General features: G+C 38.4%; 2 protein-coding genes across 3 annotated transcripts in view; one reads left to right on the top strand and one right to left on the bottom strand.

Moving 5' to 3' along the window:
- Nucleotides 1-15709, top strand: part of LOC127435759 (filamin-C-like) — a 52488-nt gene extending 36779 nt beyond the window's left edge. The window contains exons 34-47 of the mRNA XM_051689427.1: nucleotides 94-267; nucleotides 499-660; nucleotides 750-953; nucleotides 1056-1208; nucleotides 1311-1433; nucleotides 4555-4791; nucleotides 4885-5154; nucleotides 5256-5393; nucleotides 10310-10425; nucleotides 11116-11248; nucleotides 13907-14083; nucleotides 14184-14402; nucleotides 14673-14885; nucleotides 14986-15709. Of these exons, the coding sequence (XP_051545387.1) occupies nucleotides 94-267; nucleotides 499-660; nucleotides 750-953; nucleotides 1056-1208; nucleotides 1311-1433; nucleotides 4555-4791; nucleotides 4885-5154; nucleotides 5256-5393; nucleotides 10310-10425; nucleotides 11116-11248; nucleotides 13907-14083; nucleotides 14184-14402; nucleotides 14673-14885; nucleotides 14986-15173 (2507 nt within the window). The 3' untranslated portion in view covers nucleotides 15174-15709. The remainder of the gene's footprint in view (nucleotides 1-93; nucleotides 268-498; nucleotides 661-749; nucleotides 954-1055; nucleotides 1209-1310; nucleotides 1434-4554; nucleotides 4792-4884; nucleotides 5155-5255; nucleotides 5394-10309; nucleotides 10426-11115; nucleotides 11249-13906; nucleotides 14084-14183; nucleotides 14403-14672; nucleotides 14886-14985) is intronic.
- Nucleotides 15710-24754: 9045 nt separating this feature from the next.
- Nucleotides 24755-25281, bottom strand: part of LOC127436277 (kinesin-like protein KIF15-A) — a 109891-nt gene continuing 109364 nt past the window's right edge. For both annotated transcript variants that reach the window (XM_051690336.1, XM_051690337.1), the window contains exon 38: nucleotides 24755-25131. In XM_051690336.1, coding sequence (XP_051546296.1) covers nucleotides 25057-25131 — 75 coding nt within the window. In that variant the 3' untranslated portion in view covers nucleotides 24755-25056. The remainder of the gene's footprint in view (nucleotides 25132-25281) is intronic.

The following is a 25281-nucleotide window of genomic DNA, read 5'->3' as shown; positions in this document are numbered from 1 at the left end:
GTACTTATTATGGGTGTTTCTTTACATTGAAAGAAATGTATTTTAATGAAAAAAGTCACGCCAATTAGCCCACTTTGTTGACTTGTTTTGTAGGTGGTCTGTCCCTCGCTGTAGAGGGTCCATCTAAAGCTGAGATCAGTTGCAAGGACAACAAAGACGGCACCTGCACTGTGTCATACCTGCCCACTGCACCTGGTGATTACAAAATAATCGTCAAGTTTGGCAACAGGCACATTCCTGGCAGCCCCTTCACAGCTAAGATCACTGGTATGACAAGGAAAATTATCACTTGATGACTGGAAAAAATATATCTATTCCTAACGAGTATTCTTGCTTTCCAGGAAAAAATCCTTCATATGTATAAAAACCCTTTTGCCGGGCTGTTATTGTAAATACGAATTTTGTACTTAAGGAACTTACCTGGTTAAATAAAGATAAAATATATATACTTATACATATAAAAGTATATATACATATAAATATACTTTGTTTGTGTAGGTGATGATTCACTCCGAAGATCTCAGCTGAATGTTGGCTCAGCGGCAGATGTCTCCCTGAAGATCACAGAAACAGACCTGAGCTTTCTGACAGCTAGCATCAAAGCTCCATCAGGAAAGGAGGAACCTTGCCTACTCAAGAGATTGCCCAATCGGCACATTGGTGAGCACAAGAGGTCATACATTTATATCTGCCTGTTCTAGACTGCCATTAATTTATCTCAGCCTCTTTTTGTGTCCCTGCCATAACAGGTCTCTCCTTCACCCCGAAGGAGGTGGGAGAACATGAGGTCAGCGTGAGGAAGAGTGGGAAACATGTGACTAACAGCCCCTTTAAGATTATGGTAGGGCCATCTGAGATTGGGGAGGCCAGCAGGGTCAAAGCGTTTGGCAAAGGTCTTGTTGAAGCTCATACCTTTGAAGTGGCAGAGTTCTTTGTTGACACTAGAAATGCTGGTAAGTCCTTAAGTATGATGGTTCACTCTTACAATTGTCTATACACAATTTCAAATTTGAACCTGAGGTAATTCTCTTTACCTCACTGTGTCGGGTCCAAAGGATATGGAGGGCTTGGATTGTCAATCGAGGGTCCAAGTAAAGTGGATATCAATTGTGAGGATGTGGAGGATGGGACGTACAGAGTGAAATACTGTCCCACTGAGCCAGGCAACTACATAATTAACATCAAGTTTGCAGAAAAGCACATTCCAGGTTATTTTCACAGCAATTCATTTAGATGAAATACTTAAGTAGAATGTTTATAGTGACAAAGATGTAATGTTTTATATTTCATTTGCCTGTCTCACTCCATAGGAAGTCCTTTCACAGTGAAGGTAACAGGGGAAGGAAGGATGAAGGAAAGTATAACAAGGAAGAGGCAAGCTGCCTCTATTGCCTCAGTTGGTAGTGCCTGTGACCTCAACCTTAAAATTCCAGGTGAAAACAAATATCAGTGAAGTCTTAAAGGGGCCATGAAATACTCTTATTTTTAAATAGTTTTATTATCTTCCCTGAGGTCCACTGATAATGTTAGTAAAGTTATTTATTTATTTATTTTTTGCATTAAAACAGTCATAATTAGGTAGTATATGATCATTTTCCACCCTGTTTCCAAAACACTCAGTTTTGACCTAAGCACCTCCTTAAAACTTCAATGTAAACACCCCACGAAATCAGCCATATTTGAAACTCAGTCTGAAGAGAATGAACAAGCTTCACAACATTATAAAACTACATTTCAGAGGTTACACATAACGCACATCCAACACATTGCATCCGAATATATTAAACTGTTCATCTCAAGCACAACTGTCTACACCGGATGCGAAAGTCACGTCAAAAGCAACAGAACCCATTATAGTCAATAATGCTGTCTACCATGGAAGCATACGTTGCTGCATGTCGTGTCGACAGTAAATGAGTCTCCCATTCCATTTTGCGCTGCACATGCTGGTGCTACTACTGTCAACAACACAAATAAACGGTTTAGAAAGTTTGTGTCGACACGCCAGGTGTAGACAGCGTCAAGCCGTTGCGTTGCGTCAACAGACGCGCCGGGTGTAAACCGGGTATCAGCACAATAAACTATCAAACAGTCATGACATTTGAAGTATTTATGAATGGAACTGTTTACTTACTGTTTTGCATCGGTTCCAAGTGTTTTTAACTGCCCCACCCTTCAATAACAGTTCCATTGCAAAGCTTGAATCATTTTATGACTGGTTCACAAGCAATCCACGCTGATTGCCAAAAAAACGTTCAATCTACACTGAAATACGCTTAAGACATCCACATGACGCACATACATATTCCAAAGCACGGTGTAAACTAGACGCACACACATCCAGTTTCCAGTGTCATCCTGCACATCGCCAGAAACGCATCTAAGTGGTCAAAGACATCCATCCAGCACATGTTTTATACACCAACAATTAAAAATAGCACAGGTGAAAGAACGTCTCCATGACGCATTTGTGTTCAAAACAGCAAGAGGCTGCAGCTGAATGAAAGAGAATGGATACTCCTCTTCAGAGTTGGAATTTGACACCGCGTCCTGAGATACTGTATGTATCAGGCGGTCAAAGATGTCTGTCTGTGCATGTCTAAATACAAAAATAATTTAAAATAGTCCAGATGGATCCCCTTTGGTGTTCAGGAATAGTTAGGCCAGAGTAGGCCTTGTTTGTCCTTCTCTCTCAGTTTACGAACTGAGGCACCAGTGGGGTGCGTTGATGTAAAAGTAGGTGTTTATGTTTTTGAGCTGTAGAGGCACTCATGAATGAATGTACTCATAGAGATGTAGGGTAGTCGCGAAAGTAGAGAACGAGTCGTTTTTGCAGCTTGGTTTTGGATTAAGTTTTGAGTTCTGGAATTTACAGTATGTTTTTATAGTAGAAAGACCTCTTATATGAAAATGTGATTCCTCATGACATGACCCCTTTAAAGGAATAGTTCACCCAAAAATAAAAACTCTGTCATAATTGACTCCAAACCCATATGGAGTGTTAGGGAAGCTACTTTTAAGCACAGTCAATCAGCTCTTTAAAAAAAATTGTTAGCTACAAGTTACTAATAAAAAGTAGCTAACTATATTAAAGCTATTTAATAAGAATATATTTTAAATCTATAACAATCAAATGATATTATTTAATTCTGCAACCAGTTACGAGCTACAGTGATATACAGTGATTAATAGCATCAATTAACAAAATATTTACTTAAAAAAAGAACAAAGTGATGTAATGTTGATTACCACAAAAATTATTTGGACTCGACCCTCCTTTAAAAATATAAAAATCTGGGTTAAAATGAGGCACTTAAAATGGAAGTGAATGGGGCCAATCCGTAAATGGTATAATACTCACCGTTTCAAAAGTATAGCCACAAGACGTAAACAATATGCATGTTAAAATGATTTTAGTTTGATTAAATCACTTAACTTTTTTTTGTGTAAAGTTATATGCAATTTTACAACTTCGATGCCAGGATGACTCTGAGAATTTTGTGAATTTTTGGTTTGAGAATAAATTTAACACGCTTAGCTCATTAGCCTCATGCATGCTTTGAGTGATGTGTAAATGAAGTACAGAGAACAGTGCTGCGCACACAGTTAGTGCAGCTAGTAGTGCATGCAGACTATTTATTTATTTAATTAAATCGCAGTCTTTGCGGTTTAACAATCTCACTAATTCATATCGCAATTCCAATTCTATTTTTTAGTAATTGTTCAGCCCTACCTCATTGTAACCTTGATTTTTGCTTTATATATATATATACAATTTGGAATAATTTTTTGTGGTAATCATCATTATGCCACAAATGCTGTCGAAGGAGCTTAAGTTGTATTGAACACAGAATATTCCTTTAAGGCTGTGCAGGTCTCTAGAGAATTAGTGAATCATTTATGTGAACTAGATACTGTCATTTATAGAAAAGAACAGTACAGAAGAACTGATTCACTAAAATATGTTGGGTTTACGTATGCAAGTGGTTCCCCACCCTGTGCCTGGAGCTCCCCCAACACTGCACAGTTTGTTTATCTCCCTTTTCTGACACTCAATTCAGGGCTTGTAGTCTTCACTAACAAAAACGACAAGCACTAGCAACAAAACTATATTTCCCATCATTAGGCTAAACAGTATGTGGCCGCACAAGAATTATAAAATAGATAGATGAAGAATTAATTACACATCTAATGCATGGCTTTTCTCTTCATTTTTTGCATTGGTGCTAAAAGGCTTTCTGCCTTCGCTAGTATGTAAAACAAATTTCTGTTTAAGATCACTTGAACACACATCACATCGTATTTATGATTTCCAACCTCGTAAGTATAAACTTCCCAGGAGGACTTGAACACACAATATATAAGGGTTTATTTTAATGAACTGTCCGAAAGAACCAATTCACTTAAATTATTTGGTTTACCAGTGCTACATGAGAGAGAGAGGGCAGTTTAGGTGAGCATGTTTGATTACATGTTTATTGACATACCATCAACAAATTTCTGAAAGTTCTGAATAACTAGTACTAATCTTGTGCTCTGATTCCTCTTAAATAGGAAATTGGTTTCAGATGATGTCAGCACAAGAGCGTCTGACTCGTACCTTCACTCGCAGTAGCCACACTTACACACGTACAGAGCGCACAGAAATCAGCAAGACCCATGGAGGTGAGACCAAGCGGGAAGTACATGTTGAGGAGAGCACACAGGTTGGCAGAGACCCATTCAGAGATGTTTTTGAGTCCTTGCTAGGAAGAGAGCGACTGGGTAGCTTTGGTACAATGCGACAAGAAGGTAAGGATACAACATATTTACATTTCATTATTTTGTACTAATTCCTCTTCAAACCACCTTTTGTTTCATTGGTTATCCATGACCCCCTTCCAGGTGACACCGGGATTCAGGGGATGATGGCCCAAGTGACAAGCCCTGGTGGAAATGTAGCCGATGCAGAGATTGTTGATAGTGGGGACAGTACCTACAGAGTTCGCTTTGTACCTACTGAAATGGGCTCTCACACTGTCAATGTTAAATATAGGGGTGAGCACGTTCCTGGAAGCCCCTTCCAGTTCACTGTTGGGCCCCTTGGAGAAGGAGGCGCCCACAAGGTCCGGGCTGGAGGCACAGGCCTGGAGAGAGCAGTCGCTGGAGTCCCAGGTATGTTTGTATTAAAGCATGTCTACTCCTCATTTCTGTTTGAATATTTTCATAGATACATTCTCTCATTTGCTTATTGTTTTTCCGTTACCCTATAACAGCTGAATTCAGTATTTGGACAAGAGAGGCTGGGGCAGGTGGTTTGTCCATTGCTGTAGAAGGTCCAAGCAAGGCTGAAATCTCTTTTGAAGACAGAAAAGATGGATCCTGCGGGGTTATTTACATAGTGCAAGAACCAGGTAAAGATTACAAGGAACATGCTGTGATATATAACGAATGATATTTACTGAAATTGGCTGTCAAACACATATAGAGCTACACATAACACATTATCTACACATAAGCAACAAGTATGAATTTTCTCAGCCACTTATTGAATCTAAATAGATTTGAAACGCAAAAATCCTGTGATAGTAAACTTATGTAGATATGAAATAATCACAAAAATGATTTATGGAAGCACAAATATATATTGTGACTCAATTACATATTTTGGGTTACTTTTTGGTAATAAAGCAAATAGAATATATGTATATTAGGGCTGTCGATTTAACGCATTAATTCAGTGCAATTATTTATATAAAAATAAAGTGTTAAAGAAACTAACTTTATTAATCATGTCCTTGGACTGTAATAATGAATATTTATGGAGTACCACCTGTTTTCTCTAGGGGGCAGTAAGCAAAACTCTATGTATAGGCAACGCACAGCTTATACAGACAGAGAACAAACCACACATACCGACAGCAGACAACACAAGATGAAAACATGTTCTTGCATTCAAACACAGCTTGATGGAGCACAAATCCAAAGCCAGAGATCTCAAGATGTGTTTTTCTTTTTTGTGATTACATTTTATTTTTATTGATTCATATATTAAACAAAGAAAAGCAAAACATATACAAACAGAATCAATACTTAACCCCCACTATTACCCTGGTGACACTGGTTAGGACCCCATTTTTTATGTGCTTAGTCTTTATATTGATGACCGCCCCATCACCTAAAATACAGAGTCTGGGGCAAAATGAAATTTGAGTGCCCAATACATCACACATAAAACTCTGAACCTTCAACCAAAATTCTTGGATATTAACACACCACCAAAACACATGAGTTGTGTCTCCATCTTCTGATTGACATTGCCAGCAGGTGGGTGTGTCTTTCAGACCAAGCCTATACAATCTAGAGGGGGGTCGAATAGAATCGATGTAAAATCTTGAATTACATAAGGCACACCCTTGCATCTCTAGATTCAGACTTGGCATTTTTTAGAATCCTAGCCCACACTCCCTCCTCCAATACCAAGTTTAAATCTTTCTCCCATAATCAATTGACAGAAGTTAAAGCTCCATCCCCCAGACCCTGAATTAGCAGGGAATAATACACTGATGCCTCATGACCTTTTCCAAAAGCAGTAATCACCACTCCCAGAGTATCTGCCGCTTTAGGGGGGTGTATGCTACTCCCAAAAATAGTACAGAGCAGGTGGCGCAGCTGTAAATACCTAAAGAACTGAGATCTGGGAATCCCAAAATGTTGAACCAAATTCTCAAAAGATCTCAACACTCCACTCTCATATAGGTCACCGAGCATATTAACCTCCCTAACAATCCACTCTGACCAGCAGATAGGGGACTTATTAATACATAATTTAGGGTTCAGCCATATGCTCGAGGCAACATTTAAATAAATGTCCGAATTAAACACACTGGACACTTTTGTCCATACTGAAAGCAAATGCGAGATAACGGGGTATAACTTAACTTCTCCGATTAGTTTGATAGAAAGGCTTTGCAATGGCAAAATAGAGGCAAGAACTTCCTGTTCAATACAAAACCAGGGAGGGGCTCTCTCAGGTGGAAGTGACCAATGAGACAAATGTCTGAGACCGAACGCTTAATAATAAAACAAGATCTTGGGTTGGCCTAGCCCACCTTTTTCAGTCGGCCTATGCAACTTACTGAAATGTAATCTGGGACATCTTACCATTCCAAATGAAGGACTTCGCTATGCTATCAAATTGCTTGAAATAAGAGAGGGTGACATCTACAGGGAGAGATTGTAGCAGGAAGTTGAATTTTGGAATACAATTCATTTTAATAACATTAATCTTCCCAATCATCGATAAATGTAACGAAGCCCACCTGCCCAAAACCTTTTTATTAAGAGTCAAAATTAACTTGAACAAAATCAGACAAATTTGCTGGGAATAAAATTCCCAAATACTTAATGCCCTGTTTGGGCCACTGGAAGGCACCCGGCTGAAAAGCTGTTACTGGACAGTACGCTGTCAGAGCCAAAGCTTTTGATTTAGACCAATTAAATCTGTATCCTGAGAACTTAGAAAAGGAATGAATAATTCTGTGGAGGCAAGGCATAGATCTAGTAGGGTCAGAGACGAATAATAAAATACCATCTGTGTAAAGCAAGAGTTTATGCGCCACACCTCCCACCACCACCCCTGGAAAATCATCTTCCTTTCTTATCGTGGCTGCTAATGGTTCCAGGGCAAGACAGAACAATAATGGGGAAAGAGGGCAATCCTGCCGAGTGCCCCTATCCAGAGTAAAATTATCTTAAATTAATCCATTTGTTTGTACTGCTGCTACCGGGTGTCTATAAAGTAACTTAATCCATCCATTAAAAGTATTCCCGAACCTGTATATTTCCAAAATCTTAAAAAGATAATCCCATTCTACCATATCAAAAATTTCTTTTCAGCGCAAGATGTATTTTTCTACGTTTCAAACATTGTTTAACATGAACAGCAACCTAAAAACAATACTTTTATGACGCAACCGTTGGATATTTCTGAATAACAACCACACATTCACATATCAGACCGGTCATCCGGGTAATACGAGCCATCTTTTCTGCTTCTTGAATCACTGTGCGATCTCTAAAAGTAAGCTAGCAAAATAATTTAAACTCAAATCAACATGTCCTGTCCATTTATTTATTCATTTGGGAAGTAGTCTTGTTCTAAAATGCATAATAAGCAGTCAGACATACATTAATTACAAAATATTGTAAATGCCAACAGAACTCTGAAGCAAACCAGAGGTGGATTTCAGCTGTTCAGCAATTTATTTCTTCTCTTATAATTATATAATTTCTTCGCAAATCAATGTTTCATGTCCATTTATTTATCTGGCAAATAGTCTTGTCAGCTCTGTTGATGGCTTAAAGCCACAGCCGTCTACGAGAGCCCTCTAAATCATTTTCAACAACGGAATCCGATAAAAGTTTATTGTTTGCGCACGGTTCCGGCCACCGCTTCTGCGTATGATGTAAATGGTGATGTTGACAAGGGATTAGTCTATAGGCTGGATAATGAGGAGTCAGATGGTCATGTTCACAACACAAACAGAACTCCAATGCAAGCTGGAAGTGGAATTCAGCTGTTCAGCGATTTAAACGTAAATCAATGTTTTATTTACATGTATTTATTTATTTGGTTAGTAGCCATGTAATAAGCGGGATAATGTGCAGTCAGCCAGTTAATCGCAAAATAAACCCCTTCAGGTTGATACAAGACCTTACACTACACTATTGTGAAAATAGCTGAGCTACTGTCAGGCTGCTGAAAAATTCAGTTACATTAGTAGCATTGCTACTTTTAGTTTAAGGTGTACTCAGTAACTTTTGTCTTTGTGTCATCTTGGACTTACACTGACATCTAGTGGTATGGATGCAGCATCATTTAAAATCAATAGTTTTCAGTTTCAGATGCCATTGTAGAAATGTAGTATTCACAGTCAGCCATAACTCCTTTAATCAACGAGTGAAAGTGTCAAATAACAGGACGGTTACTGAGATTAAGTGAGTAGTATTCGGCTGGTCATGTGATTCTAACATGGCAGCCCCCATGTGTGGACCCTCTCCATGTAGAATAAAACAGCTTTTATAAGGTTATTGATATGACTGGAGTCTTCATTTTAATGTGAGTGCTCATGATTTCCTACATATATTGCAAAATTACAATTCATGTCTTTAGGAGTTAAACTTTTTAATGAGGGTAAAAAATTACTGAGTGCACCTTTATATATATATATATATACACTACCAGTCAAAAGTTTTGAAACACCTACTCATTCTTTATTATAATTTTTATTTATTTATTTATATTTTATTACACTTATTGGCTGCTTTTCTTTATTATTTGGTCCAAGTCATCAATTTCAAAAACTTTTTTTTTAAATAAATTTTTGTTTTATAATGAAATAAATTAATATGGTGGCACAATTATATTTTTGTCTTCAAAACTAATTTCAAACATTTAAGCATACGCCTTCAGATCAAAAGATTTTTAAGATCATGAGAAACATTTCAGGCAAGTGTTTCAAAACATTTGACTGGTAGTGTGTATTGGTGCAATTTTTTTTTTTTTTTTTCTTTTATTGTTACACTACTCAAAAGAGAAAGGTTGAGGAATACTAAAGAGGTGGGGGCTAAAAATGGATGAGGTAAAGGGGGTGGAATGAGGCCCGGGTCACTAAAGACCTGAGGTATGCATTTAAGGGTTAAAAGACACTCGGGGGCAAAATACTTTAAACAGTTGTGCCACTTTTGCACATGGTATGTTAGAACAAAACCCTTCATCTTATTCACTTACCACCTGAAGTCCAGTTTATCCAGAGATACACCATGAATATTTAAGTCATTGTCATTTATTTCAGTGCAAATATGGCTCCTCACTGTGTAAATTTGGCTTATTATAGATTTTTCAGTAAACTCTGCGCTGTTTCCCAGGTGCAGTAAACATAGTGTTATTACAACTCATAGTAAGCAGGCAGTATACTGAATTTCATTTAAAAGAGATGTTTTTGTGCATTTTCTATTCATCATGGCAGTATAACTCATCAAATGAATGATCAAGTGATGGAGAAGAGTGTCATAACCAGGCACATACCAGTATACAGGTGTGCAGTGTAGACGAGTGCTCTTTCTGCAAATTGAGTCCAGCATAGATTTTGTGGACATATTTGCACCGCTGCCTAATATGCATAATTATTTTAGTGAATCAGGCACTAAAACAGTGCAGAAAGTGTGTGCAAATAAATTATACTTTCAGTGGCTGAAATTCATTCTTAATAAATTCTCCCCCTAGATGATCAAGTACAAATCACTGGATTCTCATTTGTCCTTGCAGGTGACTATGAAGTTTCCATCAAGTTCAATAGTGAGCACATCCCAGATAGCCCCTTTATCGTTCCTGTTGCCACATTGTCTGATGGTGCACGCCAACTGACTGTTACAAGTCTTCAGGTGAGTAGCATAATTAAACACCTGGTTTTTCTTGGTTGTTGGCAGATAGGATGTTCCAAGCTTCTTGGAGAATTCACCACAGTTCTTCTATCTATTTAGACTGTCTCAATTGCTTATGTCTCTTTATGTAATCTCAGACTGACACGATGTTCAGTGGGGGGCTCTGTGGGGGACATGACATCTGTTGCCATCTATTCTATTCTGTTTGCAAAAGGAATGTTTGGGAGTCTAACATTTCTGTTTTTTATTGACACTCTAAAGCTGAAGATATAAATAACCATCTTAAGACAAATGTTTGTGTGAAACATCTTATGTGTCTAAGACTTTTGCACAGTACTGTATGTGCATTAAACAATGGGGAGTAACTACAGAAACAGTAATATGGAATCTTGCCAGAACAACTCTCCTTTGGGTCATGACTCATTGTTTACTAATGGCTCACTGAGTTATGTTTGTCCTTGAACTATAAATGTACTGCATGGCTGTACCTTTGTCCCGGGCAATAATATTATTTTGTTGAGCAGGGATTAAGTGTTCTGAAGTGCACTCTGGATAGTAGAGTATGCCATCTGTCTGTCTGTCTGTCTGTCTGTCTGTTGCATGCTAGTATATTTCCTGTTCTTCCACCACACCTATTCTTGGTCTAAATGCGTCAGTTCAAAAATCAGGTTTGTTTCTTTTCTCTTTCAGGAAAAGGATTTGAAAGTTAACCAGGAAGCGTCATTTGCAGTTCAGAGGAATGGGGCAAGAGGTGTGATAGATGCTAAAGTTCACGCTCCCTCTGGTGTGATAGAGGAGTGTTACGTCACAGAACTGGATAGTGGTGAGTTGCAGACTTACCATTCAAATAATAATTTATCTGAAGAACTTTGGCTATTCCCTGTCATGTATTAAAAAATGACTTTGATATAATATAATGTTTGCATATAAATGTTTAATTAAAGTTAATTAAATTAAAAAAATTATATTAGTTAAAAACATTTGTCATTGTAAATGCATCAGTGGCGAATTCTCAAGGCCAGCAAAGCCTTCTCTGCTGGCCTAACATGCCTAATAAATAAATATTTTTTAATTCTTTCATTCTCATTTACCTTTTCGCCTATGTATTTTTAATCGCGTTCCACTCCTAATTCATCTATAAATGAATAGGGAAAAATGAAAAGTTTATCCAATCACAATTTATTTCTTGACGTTTAGAAACAAAGCGTGGCGGCTGTTTTACAAATCGCATGCTGAAGCAGCACGTGAGTCTGAACTCCACCCCGTAAGGCCTGCAATATTTCTACAGAATCCCTCAACAGCGCAAGTGAATAGGTATCTAAAGTTAGAGTGTCAGATTCATCAGCCAATCAGATTGATTTATTTGTTCTTGTGGGTGTGGTCTTTAGGATATGTTCCAGTCCAGGCCTTCTAGCTGGCTTTGAGTGACAAAATCACGCTTTAAGTGATGTAAGTAATTTGAATAGCACGTGATCTAGCTGGAGTTTTCTAAGTGTAAATTACGCTGGCTTGAGCATTCAGTTGCGGTTCAAGTTTTGAAAAGTAACCTTGTACTTGCTACATTAAAATGACAAATATTATTAGATAGCTTTTTCTAGGTATTATAGACCTCCTTGGTAGATTCATATGAAAATTATGATTTTTGAATGTCAGTTCTGGGGACGTTCATTTCACAAATCAATCATGCTGCAGTTAAAATTAGGCGTGCTTGTGCATTCAGAGTTGTTTCAAGTTCTGGCTTTCGTGCGTGGACGTGTTTTTAAAATGTCAGTTGGTATTATTAGTTGGCTGCGACATAATGTATGATGTCCATATGGTGTCTTATTTATTTTGAAATGGTGTTTTCTTAATTGCATGAATCACACTGAAGGCCTAGACTTAAAATGCACGTGCCGCCACTGATACTTACGTATATACACTCACTGGCCACTTTATTAGGTACACCTGTACACCTACTTATTCATGCAATTCTCTAATCAGCCAAAGTGTGGCAGCAGTGCAATGCATAAAATCAAGCATATACAGGTCAGGAGCTTCATTTAATGTTCACATCAATCATCAGAATGGAGAAAAAATTGAATCTCAGTGATTTTGACGGTGTCATGATTGTTGGTGCCAGATGGGCTGGTTGAGTATTTCTGTAACGGCGGTTCTTCTGGGATTTTCACACACAATGGTCTCTAGAGTTTACTCAGAATGGTGCCAAAAACAAAACAAGGAACTACCAGTGAGCGGCTGTTCTGTGGACTGAAACATCTTGTTGATCAGAGTGATCAACGGAGAATGGCCGGACTAGTTCGAGCTGACAGAAAGGCTACGGTAACTCAGATAACCACTACATTTGTAGTGAGCAGAATACAATCTCAGAATGCACAACATGTTGAACCTTGAGGCAAATGGGCTACAACAGCAGAAGACCATGTTGGGTTCCACTTCTGTCAGCCAAGAACAGAAAACTGAGGCACAGATAATCACATGAATAAGTGGCTCAGTGGTTAAGGCTCTGGGTTACTGACCAGAAGGTTGGGTGTTCAAGCCCCAGCACTGCCAAAATGTCACTGTTGGGCCCTTGAACAAAGCCCTTGACCCCATCTGCTCCAGGGATGCTGTATCATGGCTGACCCTGCACTCTGACTCCAGCTTTGCTGCTGTGTGACAAAAATATAGGCTTCTTCTAAAAAAGTGCTCAGTGAGTATAAGTAGGACTGTCAATTTAACGCACAAATTTGGTGTTAATAATTATATGAAAAATAACGTGTTAGAAAAAATGTATGCAATTAATCCCGACCTTTATGTACGTAATAAGGAATGTCCCTACTATTGGACCAATGCAAGCTTGATTTTGTGGCAGTAGGGGGCAGTCAGCACAACTCCAGCTGTAAAGACCAAAAAAAATCCTACTTACTGACAGCAGACATCACAACATGAAAGCTGGATGGAGTGCAATTCCAAATGCAGGGGACTTGGAGATGCATTTTTCTAAGCTTCAAACTATCTTTAACTTGACACAGCAAGTTAAATTGCAAAATAGATTGCTGTGGACTGTAGTCCAATGATAGACTTATGTTAAATGATATGGAAATAAACAATATATTTCCTTCTAAAGCCATTATATATTTCATGCATAATCAGTGCTTGTCTGCCACAATAATGTAATGTACTTTAACTGAAATATTATATTTATTATTTTATAATCATATTTATTTAATAATTATCTTTCTCTGCAAATATCTGCAATTAATCAGCATAATGTTATTAATTCAATTAAATAAAATAATTGGATAATTTTGGTTACCTATAACAAGTTCTGTCGACAAAACTTATTTCAACAAGTGCAATCCAGGGCATTTATTGTAATGCAAATGTTTAAAATGGTCACAATAAGGCAAAATAATTGTTTACATTGTCTTTGTTATTCTGTTATAGGGTAATATTAACAATAAGTAATTGTGCCAACATAACAATTCCCTCCTATTCATAGACAAGAGCGCGATTCGCTTCATTCCACGTGAGAATGGTGTTCATTCCATTGATGTGAAGTTCAATGGAAGCCATATCCCTGGTAGTCCATTCAGAGTCCGGGTTGGCGAAGCAGAAAATGTTGGAGATCCAGGCATGGTGTCTGCTTTTGGTCCAGGACTTGAGGGTGGCCGCACAGGTATAGGTCCACTGTCATATTATGCTTGATAAAAATGGCAAAAATTGGAAATATGTAACAGTAAATCCAACTGTAACCACCTGTTCCTGTTGTCCTTTAGGGGTCCCATCAGAGTTTATCGTCAACACATGTGAGGCTGGTTCAGGTGCCTTATCTGTTACTATTGATGGTCCCTCAAAGGTCAAGATGGACTGCACTGAATGCCCAGAGGGTTACAAAATCTCTTATACACCTATGGCACCTGGCAACTATCTTATATCCATCAAATACGGTGGACCGCAGCACATTGTTGGCAGCCCTTTCAAAGCAAAGGTTACAGGTAGGATGTACAAAAATGTTATTTCTAAATTAACTTTCTTTAATGCTTTTAATTCAGACTGAATCAGAAGGCTTCAAAAATTCAAGTAAACCTAAACGGATGAAGAATTAAAATAAAATGAATAAAAAGTGACTGACGAAAGTGTTTAACAGTTGCTCTTGATAACTCTTTATGTGTTCTGACACTGTTATGTTTTTGCAGCAACATAAAATGTTGTAATTGCTTAGAGAGTTGACTATGGCTCTTGACCTGTCTGACCATCTGTTTTAGGTATGCGTCTGTCTGGAGGCCACAGTTTACATGAAACTTCATCAGTCATTGTGGAGACTGTTACTAAATCATCCAAGGTGGCTGGAGCTTACAGCTCTTTGTCCAGCTCCAAGTCAGCATCAGATGCCAGTAAAGTTGTATGCCATGGAGCAGGCCTCTCCAAAGCCTTTGTGGGTCAGAAGAACAACTTTACCATTGATTGCAGTAAAGCAGGTAAAATAATTAAGTCAATAAATGTTTAGGAACCACAAAATACCAAATGACATAGGACATTTATAGCGTACAGCGTGATCAGTAATTGTTGTTCTTACAGGTACAAACATGCTGATGGTTGGTGTCCATGGTCCCAGAACCCCATGTGAAGATGTGGCTGTTAAACACATGGGAAACAAGCTTTATGATGTAACCTACACAGTTAAGGAGAAAGGGAACTATGTTGTTATTGTTAAGTGGGGGGATGAAACAGCACCAGGAAGTCCCTTCCATGTGATTGTCACCTAAAAACCTAAAGCCAACCAAACCTCTAGATTTCCTAATCAAGGCGAAACACTAAAGAATGGAAAAACATTCAGTGAATTCAGGAGAAAGATGTAGCCAAACATAAAGGTTTATTTTAAATTGTCACTCTCTGAGCAAAGTGTATTTTATGATAGCTTTGCATCTTAGCAGCTACCCTATACTTAATGCTAACATGCGCAAATGCATTTTTAGAACAGATTTTGATGCCACAATGTACCATTATTTATCATTAAAAGAGTGAAGAGTTTCAATTAATAAAAAAAGGAATGTAGTTAAAGTAAACTGGTATGTTATCTTAGAAAGCCTGTTTTTGTATAATCACCAATAAGAGATGTGAGGGTATACAGAAGGAATGTCTTCTTAAACACACTTTTGTATGGTTGTGTTCTGAGAAGTTCAACAGTGTATAGATGTATCCAGTGCTTTTATATGCTTTATAGAATTTAATTTTATCTTAACCAACTGTTTGATAAGCATTAAAAAAGTTAAATAAAGACTAAACCAAACAGTGTAATTTATTTTCACATGTTAGAAGGACTGTGTACATTATTACGGTATACATCATTCACGTATATGAGCTTTTGTCCTGAAAAGTTTTTTCAGGACAAAGCCAGTCACCATGTTCGCAAACTGTCACACTGCAGGCACGCACTAATACTAAAGTTACCTTTGGTTTGGCACTACGTTTATGGGTGTCAATGAGGGATTGTTGCAGTACCATATTTGACCACAGATTTACATTGGAAAAACTGAGGGGCGGTGTCTAGTTCGGGAGGGCAGCAGACTCTCTGCCCCACATGCTTGTATTGATATCATACACTGTGTAATGGAGCTTTCAGCTACTTTACGACTTAAAAATAGGATAAAAGCTTATACTAGGCCTGCTTTTAAATACATATGTCAGCATTTTTAACATTTATGGGCAAACATAACATTATTGGCAGTTTATAGTACAGATCTATGTTTTCAAGTGGATGAATATTTAGGTGGGGCTTACAGTGTGAAGAATTTACATGTTTCCATTGATCATTCTATAAATATTGGGGGGGGGGGGGTTCTACTTGCTTGTTTTGATTATTGGGGGGTTACATAAAGGGCCATTGCAAGGTATCCTGGGCCCCCTTGACCATATATTGCTCTGGGCCCCTTTCTTATTAAAACTTAGTTTAGAATTTGTTGTGGGGCCTCCTGGACCTTTGGGCCCCTAGAATCATTACTACATTTCACCTCACTAGCTACGGCCCTGCTTACATGCAAAAAAAAAAAAAAAACTAAAGGCTTGTTGAAAGATAAAAATGACTTTACAAAACATAAACAACCTCTATTTTGTTGTATGCACTACAGTTTAAGTAATTCTGGTTTTGTAAAAAAAAAATAAAAAATACAATACAAATCCAAGATACTTAAGGAAAAAATGTTGAGCCAAATGTCTAAGACCAAATGCATAATAATAAAACAAAATCTTGGGTAGGCCTAACCCACCATTGTCAATCGGCCTATGTAACTTAATGAAATTTAACTTGGGACGTTTACCATTCCAAATGAAGGACTTCGCTATGCTATCAAATTGCTTGAAATAAGAGAGGGGGACATCTACAGGGAGAGATTGTAGCAGGTAGTTGAATTTTGGAATACAGTTCATTTTAATAACATTAACCTTCCCAATCATGGATAAATGTAATGAAGCCCACCTGTCCACATCATTTGTAAACCTCTTTATTAAGGGATCAAAATTAACTCTGACTAAATCAGACAAATTTGCTGGGAATAAAATTCCCAAATACTTAATTCCCTGTTTGGGCCACTGGAAGGCGCCCAGCTGAAAAGCCATTACTGGACAGTACGCTGTCAAAGCCAAAGCTTCAGATTTAGACCAACTGACTTTGTATCCTGAGAACTTAGAAAAGGAATTAATAATTCTGTGGAGGCAAGGCATAGATCTAGTAGGGTCGGAGACGAATAATAAAATATCATCTGTGTAAAGCAGAAGCTTATGCGCCACGCCTCCCGCCATCAGCCCTGGAAAATCATCCTCCTTTCTTATCGTGGTTGCTAATGGTTCTAGAACAAGACAGAACAATAATGGGGAAAGAGGACAGCCCTGCTGCGTGCCCCTATCCAGAGTAAAATAATCTGAAATTAGTCCATTTGTTTGTATTGCCACTACAGGGTGTCTATAAAGTAGCTTAATCCAACCAATAAAAGTACACCCGAACCCATATCCCGAATCTTTAATGATTCCGTATAAACATCTAACAAAAGTGGAGACAGTTCTGTAGCATAAGATTTGAAAAACTCAGCGGCAAAGCCGTCAGGCCCAGGAGCCTTGCCTGTAGGCAGGGCCTTAATTACCTCATCAAGCTCCTCCAACAGTCGTCAGTTTAGGAAGATCTAATGGTTCCACAAATTTCCTAATATCCTCATCAGTAGACGAAGACGTGGAACTATAAAGATCAAAGTAGGATTCTTTAAAAGCATTATTAATATCAATGGCTGAGGTAAATATTTCACCACCAGCAGATTTCACTGAGGGAATGGCAGAAAATGACTCTCTCTGCTTTATATATCTAGCCAAAAGTTTTCCTGCTTTGTCCCCCGAATCAAAGTATGACTGTCTTGCCCTGAACAACCAAAACTCCACTTTTCGTGACAAAATAGTATTGTATCTATATTTCAATCGGGTCAATTCTCTGAGGCCATCAGATGACATACAATGCTTCAGCTCTGCCTCGGCACTTTTAATATTCCCTCCATCTCCACAAGTTCTCGTGCTTTGGATTTTTTGGTGAATGAGGCATACTGTATGATCCGACCCCTAAGAACCGCCTTAAGTGCCTCCCAAGCCACGCCCACAGAGGATACTGAGGACCAGTTGGTCTCCATATAAACATTGATTTCAGCCTTTAGCATTTGTTGGAAATCAGGATTTTGCAAAAGGGACACGTTAAGGCGCCAACTATATGATTTATTTTTCTCTATATGTGGCAACACCTCTAAACTCACCAGGGCATGATCTGAGACTAAGATATTTCCAATTGAGCAATCAACATCAGATGAAATGAGGGCAAAAAAAAATCTATTCTAGAATAAATCTTATGAACTGATGAAAAAAAATGTATAGTCCCTACCAGACGGGTTCAAAAGTCTCCAAATATCTGTAAGACCAAGATTTTTACACATCCTGTGAAGCGTCAATGTTGCTCTAGGGGGCTTACACACTTTTGCTTCACTATGATCAAGGACTGAGTCCATCAAAAGATTAAAGTCTCCTCCTAATATTATATCATGAGGGGTGCCAGCGGCTTGCAACATCCCTTCAAGATCTATAAAAAAGCCCTGATCATCAGCGTTACTTAGGTGCGTAAATATTAGCCAAAATCAACCTTTGCCCCTGAATTTCAGCTAAAACAATAATGACTCTCCCTAATTTATCTTTAGTCTGTTTGAGATATTTGAATTGTAGATATTTATTAATCAATATAATGACTCCCTTGCTCTTACTTGAGCCAGCACTAAAGAAAACATTGTCCACCCCATATCTTCCCAAATTTTTCAGCTTCCTGCGAGGAGAGATGTGTTTCTTGAAGGAACACTATATCATATTTCTTACACTTAGGTAATAACCTTCCTTCTTTTTATGGGGTGCCCCAACCCATTTACATTCCATGTGGAGAGAGACAATCCACTCATATTAACATTTGACATTTTGATATAGTAGAAAATAAATTGTGTCAAAAACAAAATTATAAAGACCATAATCCACATTAGTGAAACAATCAAACCCCGAACTTCCATGTCCATGAACGCACACGAGCCCCCACGACAACCTTTCCATCGGATTGCTCAATGTTGCCTCACAAATTTGTGACTTGAGGCAAAATTACATAACAGAAAATACTTTGTAAAATAAAATGCATCTGGAAAGTATTCACAGCGCTTCACTTTTTCCACATTTTGTTATGTTACAGCCTTATTCCAAAATTGATTAAATTGATTATTTTCCTCAAAATTCTACGAACAATACCCCATAATGACAACATGAAAGAAGTTTGTTTGAAATCTTTGCAAATTTATTAAAAATAAAAAATGGGAAAAAAAAAAAAAAAAAAAAAAAAAATCACATGTACATAAATATTCACAGCCTTTGCTCAATACTTTGTTGAAGCACCTTTGGCACCAATTACAGCCTCAAGTCTTTTTGAGTATGATGCTACAAGTTTGGCACACCTATTTTGGGCAGTTTCTCCCATTCTTCTTTGCAGAACCTCTCCAGCTCCATCAGGTTGGATGGGGAGCGTTGGTGCACAGCCATTTTCAGATCTCTCCAGAGATGTTCAATCAGGTTCAAGTCTGGGCTCTGGCTGGGTCATTCAAGGACATTCGCAGAGTTGTCCCGTAGCCCCTCCTTTGTTATCTTGGCTGTGTGCTTAGGGTCGTTGTCCTGTTGGGAGATGAACCTTCACCCCAGTCTGAGGTCCAGAGTGCTCTGGAGCAGGTTTTCATCAAGGATGTCTCTGTACATTGCTGCATTCATCTTTCCCTCGATCCTGACTAGTCTCCCAGTTTCTGCCACTGAAAAACATCCCCACAGCATGATGCTGCCACCACCATGCTTCACTGTAGGTATGGTATTGGCCAGGTGATGAGCGGTGCCTGGTTTCCTCCAGGCATGACGCTTGCCATTCAGGCCAAAGAGTTCAATCTTTGTTTCTCATGGTCTGAGAGTCCTTCAGGTGCCTTTTGGCAAACTCCAGGCGGGCTGTCATGTGCCTTTTACTGAGGAGTGGCTTCCTTCTGGCCACTCTACCATACAGGCCTGATTGGTGGAGTGCTGCAGAGATGGTTGTTCTTCTAGAAGTTTCTCCTCTCTCCACAGAGAAACGCTGGAGCTCTGTCAGAGTGACCATCGGGTTCTTTGTCACCTCCCTGACTAAGGCCCTTCTCCCCCGATCGCTCAGTTTGGCCGGGCAGCCAGCTCTAGGAAGAGTCCTGGTGGTTCCAAACTTCTTCCATTTACGGATGATGGAGGCCACTGTGCTCATTGGGACCTTCAATGCTGCAGAAAGTTTTCTGTACCCTTCCCCAGATCTGTGCCTCGATACAATCCTGTCTCGGAGGTCTACAGACAATTCCTTGGACTTCATGGCTTGGTTTGTGCTCTGACATGCACTGTTAACTGTGGGACCTCATATAGACAAGTGTGTGCCTTTCCAAATCATGTCCAATCAACTGAATTTACCACAGGTGGACTCCAATCAAGTTGTAGAAACATCTCAAGGATGATCAGTGGAAACAGGATGCATCTAAGCTCAATTTTGAATGTCATGGCAAAGGCTGTGAATACTTATGTACATGTGATTTTTTTTTCCGTTTTTTATTTTTAATAAATTTGCAAAGATTTCAAACAAACTTCTTTCACGTTGTCATTATGGGGTATTGTTTGTAGAATTTTGAGTAAAATAATGAATTTAATCCATTTTGGAATAAGGCTGTAACATAAAAAAATGTGGAAAAAGTAAAGCGCTGTGAATACTTTCCGAATGCACTGTAAACCCCAGCCAATAGGAAGAATGAACACAAAGAATGTGTTGATTCATTCACAGAACTGTCTCAAAGGTGTGATCTTCCACAAAACAAATTCCAGCTGATATAAAACCGATCAGATTCCTTGGACAGACAAACAAATGTTCAGTGAGCTAGCTGTTATGAGTTCAGCGGATGACGTAATCATTCCAATGTCCCGTAAAAATACTCAACAAAACAAACTCCAGCCAGCAGGAGGAATAAGCACAAAGAACGAACAGATTAATCCACAGCTGTTCCAAAGGAGTGTTATTCCATAGAACAAGCTCCAGCCGCTAGGTGGAACCAATACAAACAGAAACAAAACCGGCATCCCGGTTCCCCGGATGGTCGAGTCAATTCACTCGGAGGCCGCATAAAAGAATATACCATGACTTACTCCATCCGTCAACTTTATAACAGACATCCTTTGTGTGAGCATGTAGATATTTTGCGGTCATCCGTAGTGTCCACTCTCAAACTGGCCGGGAACTTCAATGCAAAAGTAATCTTCCGTCAATGCAAAAGTTTCTTTAAGGAAAAGTGTTATTCACAAAACAAACTCCAGCCGCTCAGTGGAGCCAACGCAAAAGAATAAAGAAACCAAAATGAGGCCCAGCTTCCTCAAAAGCCAGAGTAAGTACAGTGAGTCAACCCACTCACATGAGAAACACCTGTAGGGGGGAAGTCACCCACTGGTCCAAGAACGGTATCCAATGGCGTGGCTGAAGGTCTCCTGTCTTACCGTGCGCGACATTAAATAATACTTTGATTATTTGATTTGAGTTCCATGTTTTATTAATCTTATCATTAATTCTTTTCTTTATTTCATCTGACTCCAATTATGAAAAACCTCGTTGATGTATCTATGCTCTGAATTTTAGTAATTCTCTCTTCTAGACTGCATTTGTTATTTCAATGTTATTTGTGTCCTGTGCCGGCCAGACACAGGTCCTTTAACTACAAATTCATCAGTTTCAGATATTAGTAAGTTTTAGACTAAGTCCTTATAGGTTCTCGGCTTTATCCGTTTAGTCTTATTTGGCTAAGTTCATATAGATTCTCGACTCACCGTTTAGCCCAAGTCAATTAAGTTCTGTTTTACAGATTCTCGGTCCTACCCTTAGTATTCCCGTTTAATTCTACTTGGCCAAGTTCTATTATAGATTCTCGGATTACCGTTTAGCCCCAGTCAATTAAGTTCTGTTTTACAGATTCTCGGTCCTACCCTTAGTATTCTCGTTTAATTCTACTTGGCTAAGTTCTATTATAGATTCTTGGTTCACCGTTTAGCCTTTTACATACTTAACTAATGGGTTACTTCTGAAGTAGCTTAATTAGGCCAACTCTGACCATAGATTTGTAGTTAATAAGAAATATACTAGAAAACAGTCCTTCAGAATGAATCATAATAACAATATATTTACCAGGTAATAGTAATACATTCAAACAATCCAATTAAAATAATAAATCAAACTCAAAGCTATCGGTGAGCCAAGCATAATAATATAAAGTTGCATTCCATTCAAACATTTACCAAACATAAGAAATACAAATTGCAAATACCTGGTAGAGAAAAAACTACACACAATGTTTTCTGTGTGGATCTTCTGGCTACAGAGAGACTTTGGTAAATATAAACTACATGCAGCGGTACAGCATGGGAAATCTGCTTACAGATTCCTTCAAACATTTATCAATAATAAGAAATACCTGGTAGAGAAAAACTACATGCAAACAGTAAAGCATGGGAGATCTGGCTTACAGATTCCCCGAGCTCCTCTGCCATCCTTCATTAAGTACCAAACGATTCCATTGTTATTTCAGATGTGTGTGTTTGATGTTATTTAGGATTTGGTTTACAATTTAGGGAGTTGTAAGTCGAACTTTGATTGAGTAATTTGATTGATGTTTACAAAGAATGCACCTAATCTGCATAAAGCATCTGGTCTCTGTGTGAAACTTGGGAGGGGCATGCCCCGGATAGAATACTGTATTTTACTAAGTTCTTAAATCTTACTTGTGATTTGACTTTGCTGAAAGGGAATGAGACCGTTTTACCAGTTGCACTGAGACCTCTTGAATGATACCAAACATGTATGATCAGAAAACCTTTTACATTACAGAACAGTTTAAGTCATAACTTAGTTTTTAGTATCCTTAAAGTGACCTGAGGTGAGAGAGAGCGAGCAGATGTGAGTGATTTGCGTTTTATGGTCCCCAATCAGTGGAATGTGTTTTCTCAGGTGGAGATGCTCCTCTGTGTGAGAGTTTTATGACGTTGGTTCTCACAGAGTTCTTTGACTTTCCCAGAAGTGATGCAGACAATTTTTGTGACAGTCTTACACACCCAATGGTTTACTCACCCATTGATTCAATAAAAGACTGCCTGATTGGGACATGTAAATAATTTGCGACCGTCCTTCATTTCTATTCTCAGTTTGGCCGGAAACATCAGAGCAAAAGTGATCTTTCGCTGATGTAAGAGTTTCTTACATTCCTCGAACCGATCGCGTTTCTCTCTTGTCGAACTCGCAAAGTCCGGGAACAAGAAAATATTATGGTTCTTCCAAGAAAGCTTCCCTTTGCTCCTCGCCTGGCGTAACACAAGATCTTTATCGGATGATCTCAGATATTTGGCCAGGATTGATCGGGGCCTGTCTCCCTCAGCAGATCTGCGAGCTCGCTCGGTTTCCAGTTTATGGCCTGTTATGTCGAGCAGACTCGGGAAAAGCTCGTCTAGGAGCATATTTGTTATTCCTGCGGCTTCTATTCTTAAGATCTTCAAGCTTTTCAAGGGGATGTTCCAAATCAACTTTGGTCGCGGGCGGATTAGCGGTTATTTCCCTCTCCGAAGACTCCAGACAATCGATTTGTCTCTCAACAGTCACTCACTCTTGTAACTAACTCAGATAATTTTATTTCCATCGCCGTAATCGATCGACGTATTACAGCGAGATCCTCCAAGTCAGCAAGAACCTTTGTCAGCATCACCAACATGTTGGACAACTGACGCTGGATCTCCTCTAATGCCGCGCCATCCAAATCGAGTCCCCAGTCTGTAGGCCTGTCGGGGCTTTCATCCTGAACACGTAAGTGTCTTTTAATGTCTCCAGAGCCCGAGGATTGACTTTTTGCCATGTTTTGCCTCAAAGAGCAAATGTGTAACTGGGTGTACCAAATTTCACTAGATTATAACATGAAAATAATGTACAATTTAGCAAAGTGCGCAGAGCTCGTCGCTCACACGTCTGCTTCTTGCATGCCGTCACGTGACCTCCACAACGAGTATTTTATTAATAAAAGAGTCACAGTGGCTACAATTTCTCTGGAAGTGACGATTTTGTTCTTTTGAACACATGGCATGGAAACACTGCTTTATTCACACATTGTTTTTGCAACACTATGATTTTTCACATAAATTGAATTTGTAACTTGGATGGAAACATAATGACTTCATTTAGAGTAAATACTCAAGATGCAGCGCAATTTCAGTGCTGATTGCGCCTGCTAAAAAAGATTGTGTGTGGTTAGTGAATAAGACGCAGGGTTTTGCATTGAAATACCACATGCAAAAGTGGTTCAACTTTTTAGTGAATTCCTCCATAAATATTTTCTTGAGAGTTACTGCCTTTTCATCAGAGTTTGGAATGACATGTGGGTGAGTACATGATGGCAGAATTTCAATTTTTAGATAAACTATTAATTCGAATTGCCAGCGATCCCATCAAGAGATACACTGGTACATTTCTCTGGGTATGTTTGAAGATAACTTTGTAACCTTTAGTACAAGAATATTTAAGCAATTTTTTCTTTGTGGCCTTATAAACGTGCACCCAAATGCTAGGGTTCCATATCTGGCTATATGATCTGAAACCTGACATGAATAACCTGATAAATCCTATATAAATAATAATAATAAAATATAATAATAATAATTGAATGCTGTGCAACTGTTTATTTCATATGCACACATTTATGAGATGGGTAGAGGGAAAAAAAAAAAAAAAAAAAGTGTATTAAAAAAGCACTTTAGAATAAGTTTAGGTAAGATATGTTTACTGACAGGTTACTTTAATAAAAATGTATCATAGGAAAATAATTGCAATTTATAAATTGTGTACAAAGAGCTACCGATCACAAGAGAGAGAGAAAAAAAAAGGTTAACAGACAAAAAAGGGTGAATGAGAGAGAAAAATATCAACAGCCATCAGATTAATTCAAAAACAATTCAAGTCTAAAAGTAATTTGAGTAGTTCTGGGAAAAAACAATTTAAGGTCTAATTTCACTACTTCAAGCATGTCACAGATGAGGATGTTGTAGGCCTTTTGATGGACTTTCTTCCATATGAAGACATTGTCTGAGTTTGCCATTCTCCTGAAATCAGAAACGGGTTTAGTAACATGTCCTACAACAGCAGAATTACAAACTTTTGCAACTGTTTGTTCAGTTGCACAGTTACTGAACATTTATTCCAATCCAGAATCATAATGCATAATGACTAGAGTGATATGAGTATTCAAAATA

This window comes from Myxocyprinus asiaticus, chromosome 46, assembly GCF_019703515.2.
Source record: "Myxocyprinus asiaticus isolate MX2 ecotype Aquarium Trade chromosome 46, UBuf_Myxa_2, whole genome shotgun sequence".
Classification (NCBI taxonomy): Eukaryota; Metazoa; Chordata; class Actinopteri; order Cypriniformes; family Catostomidae; genus Myxocyprinus; species Myxocyprinus asiaticus.
Note: the sequence above shows the minus strand (reverse complement) of the source record. Positions and strands in the feature narration are given on the sequence as shown.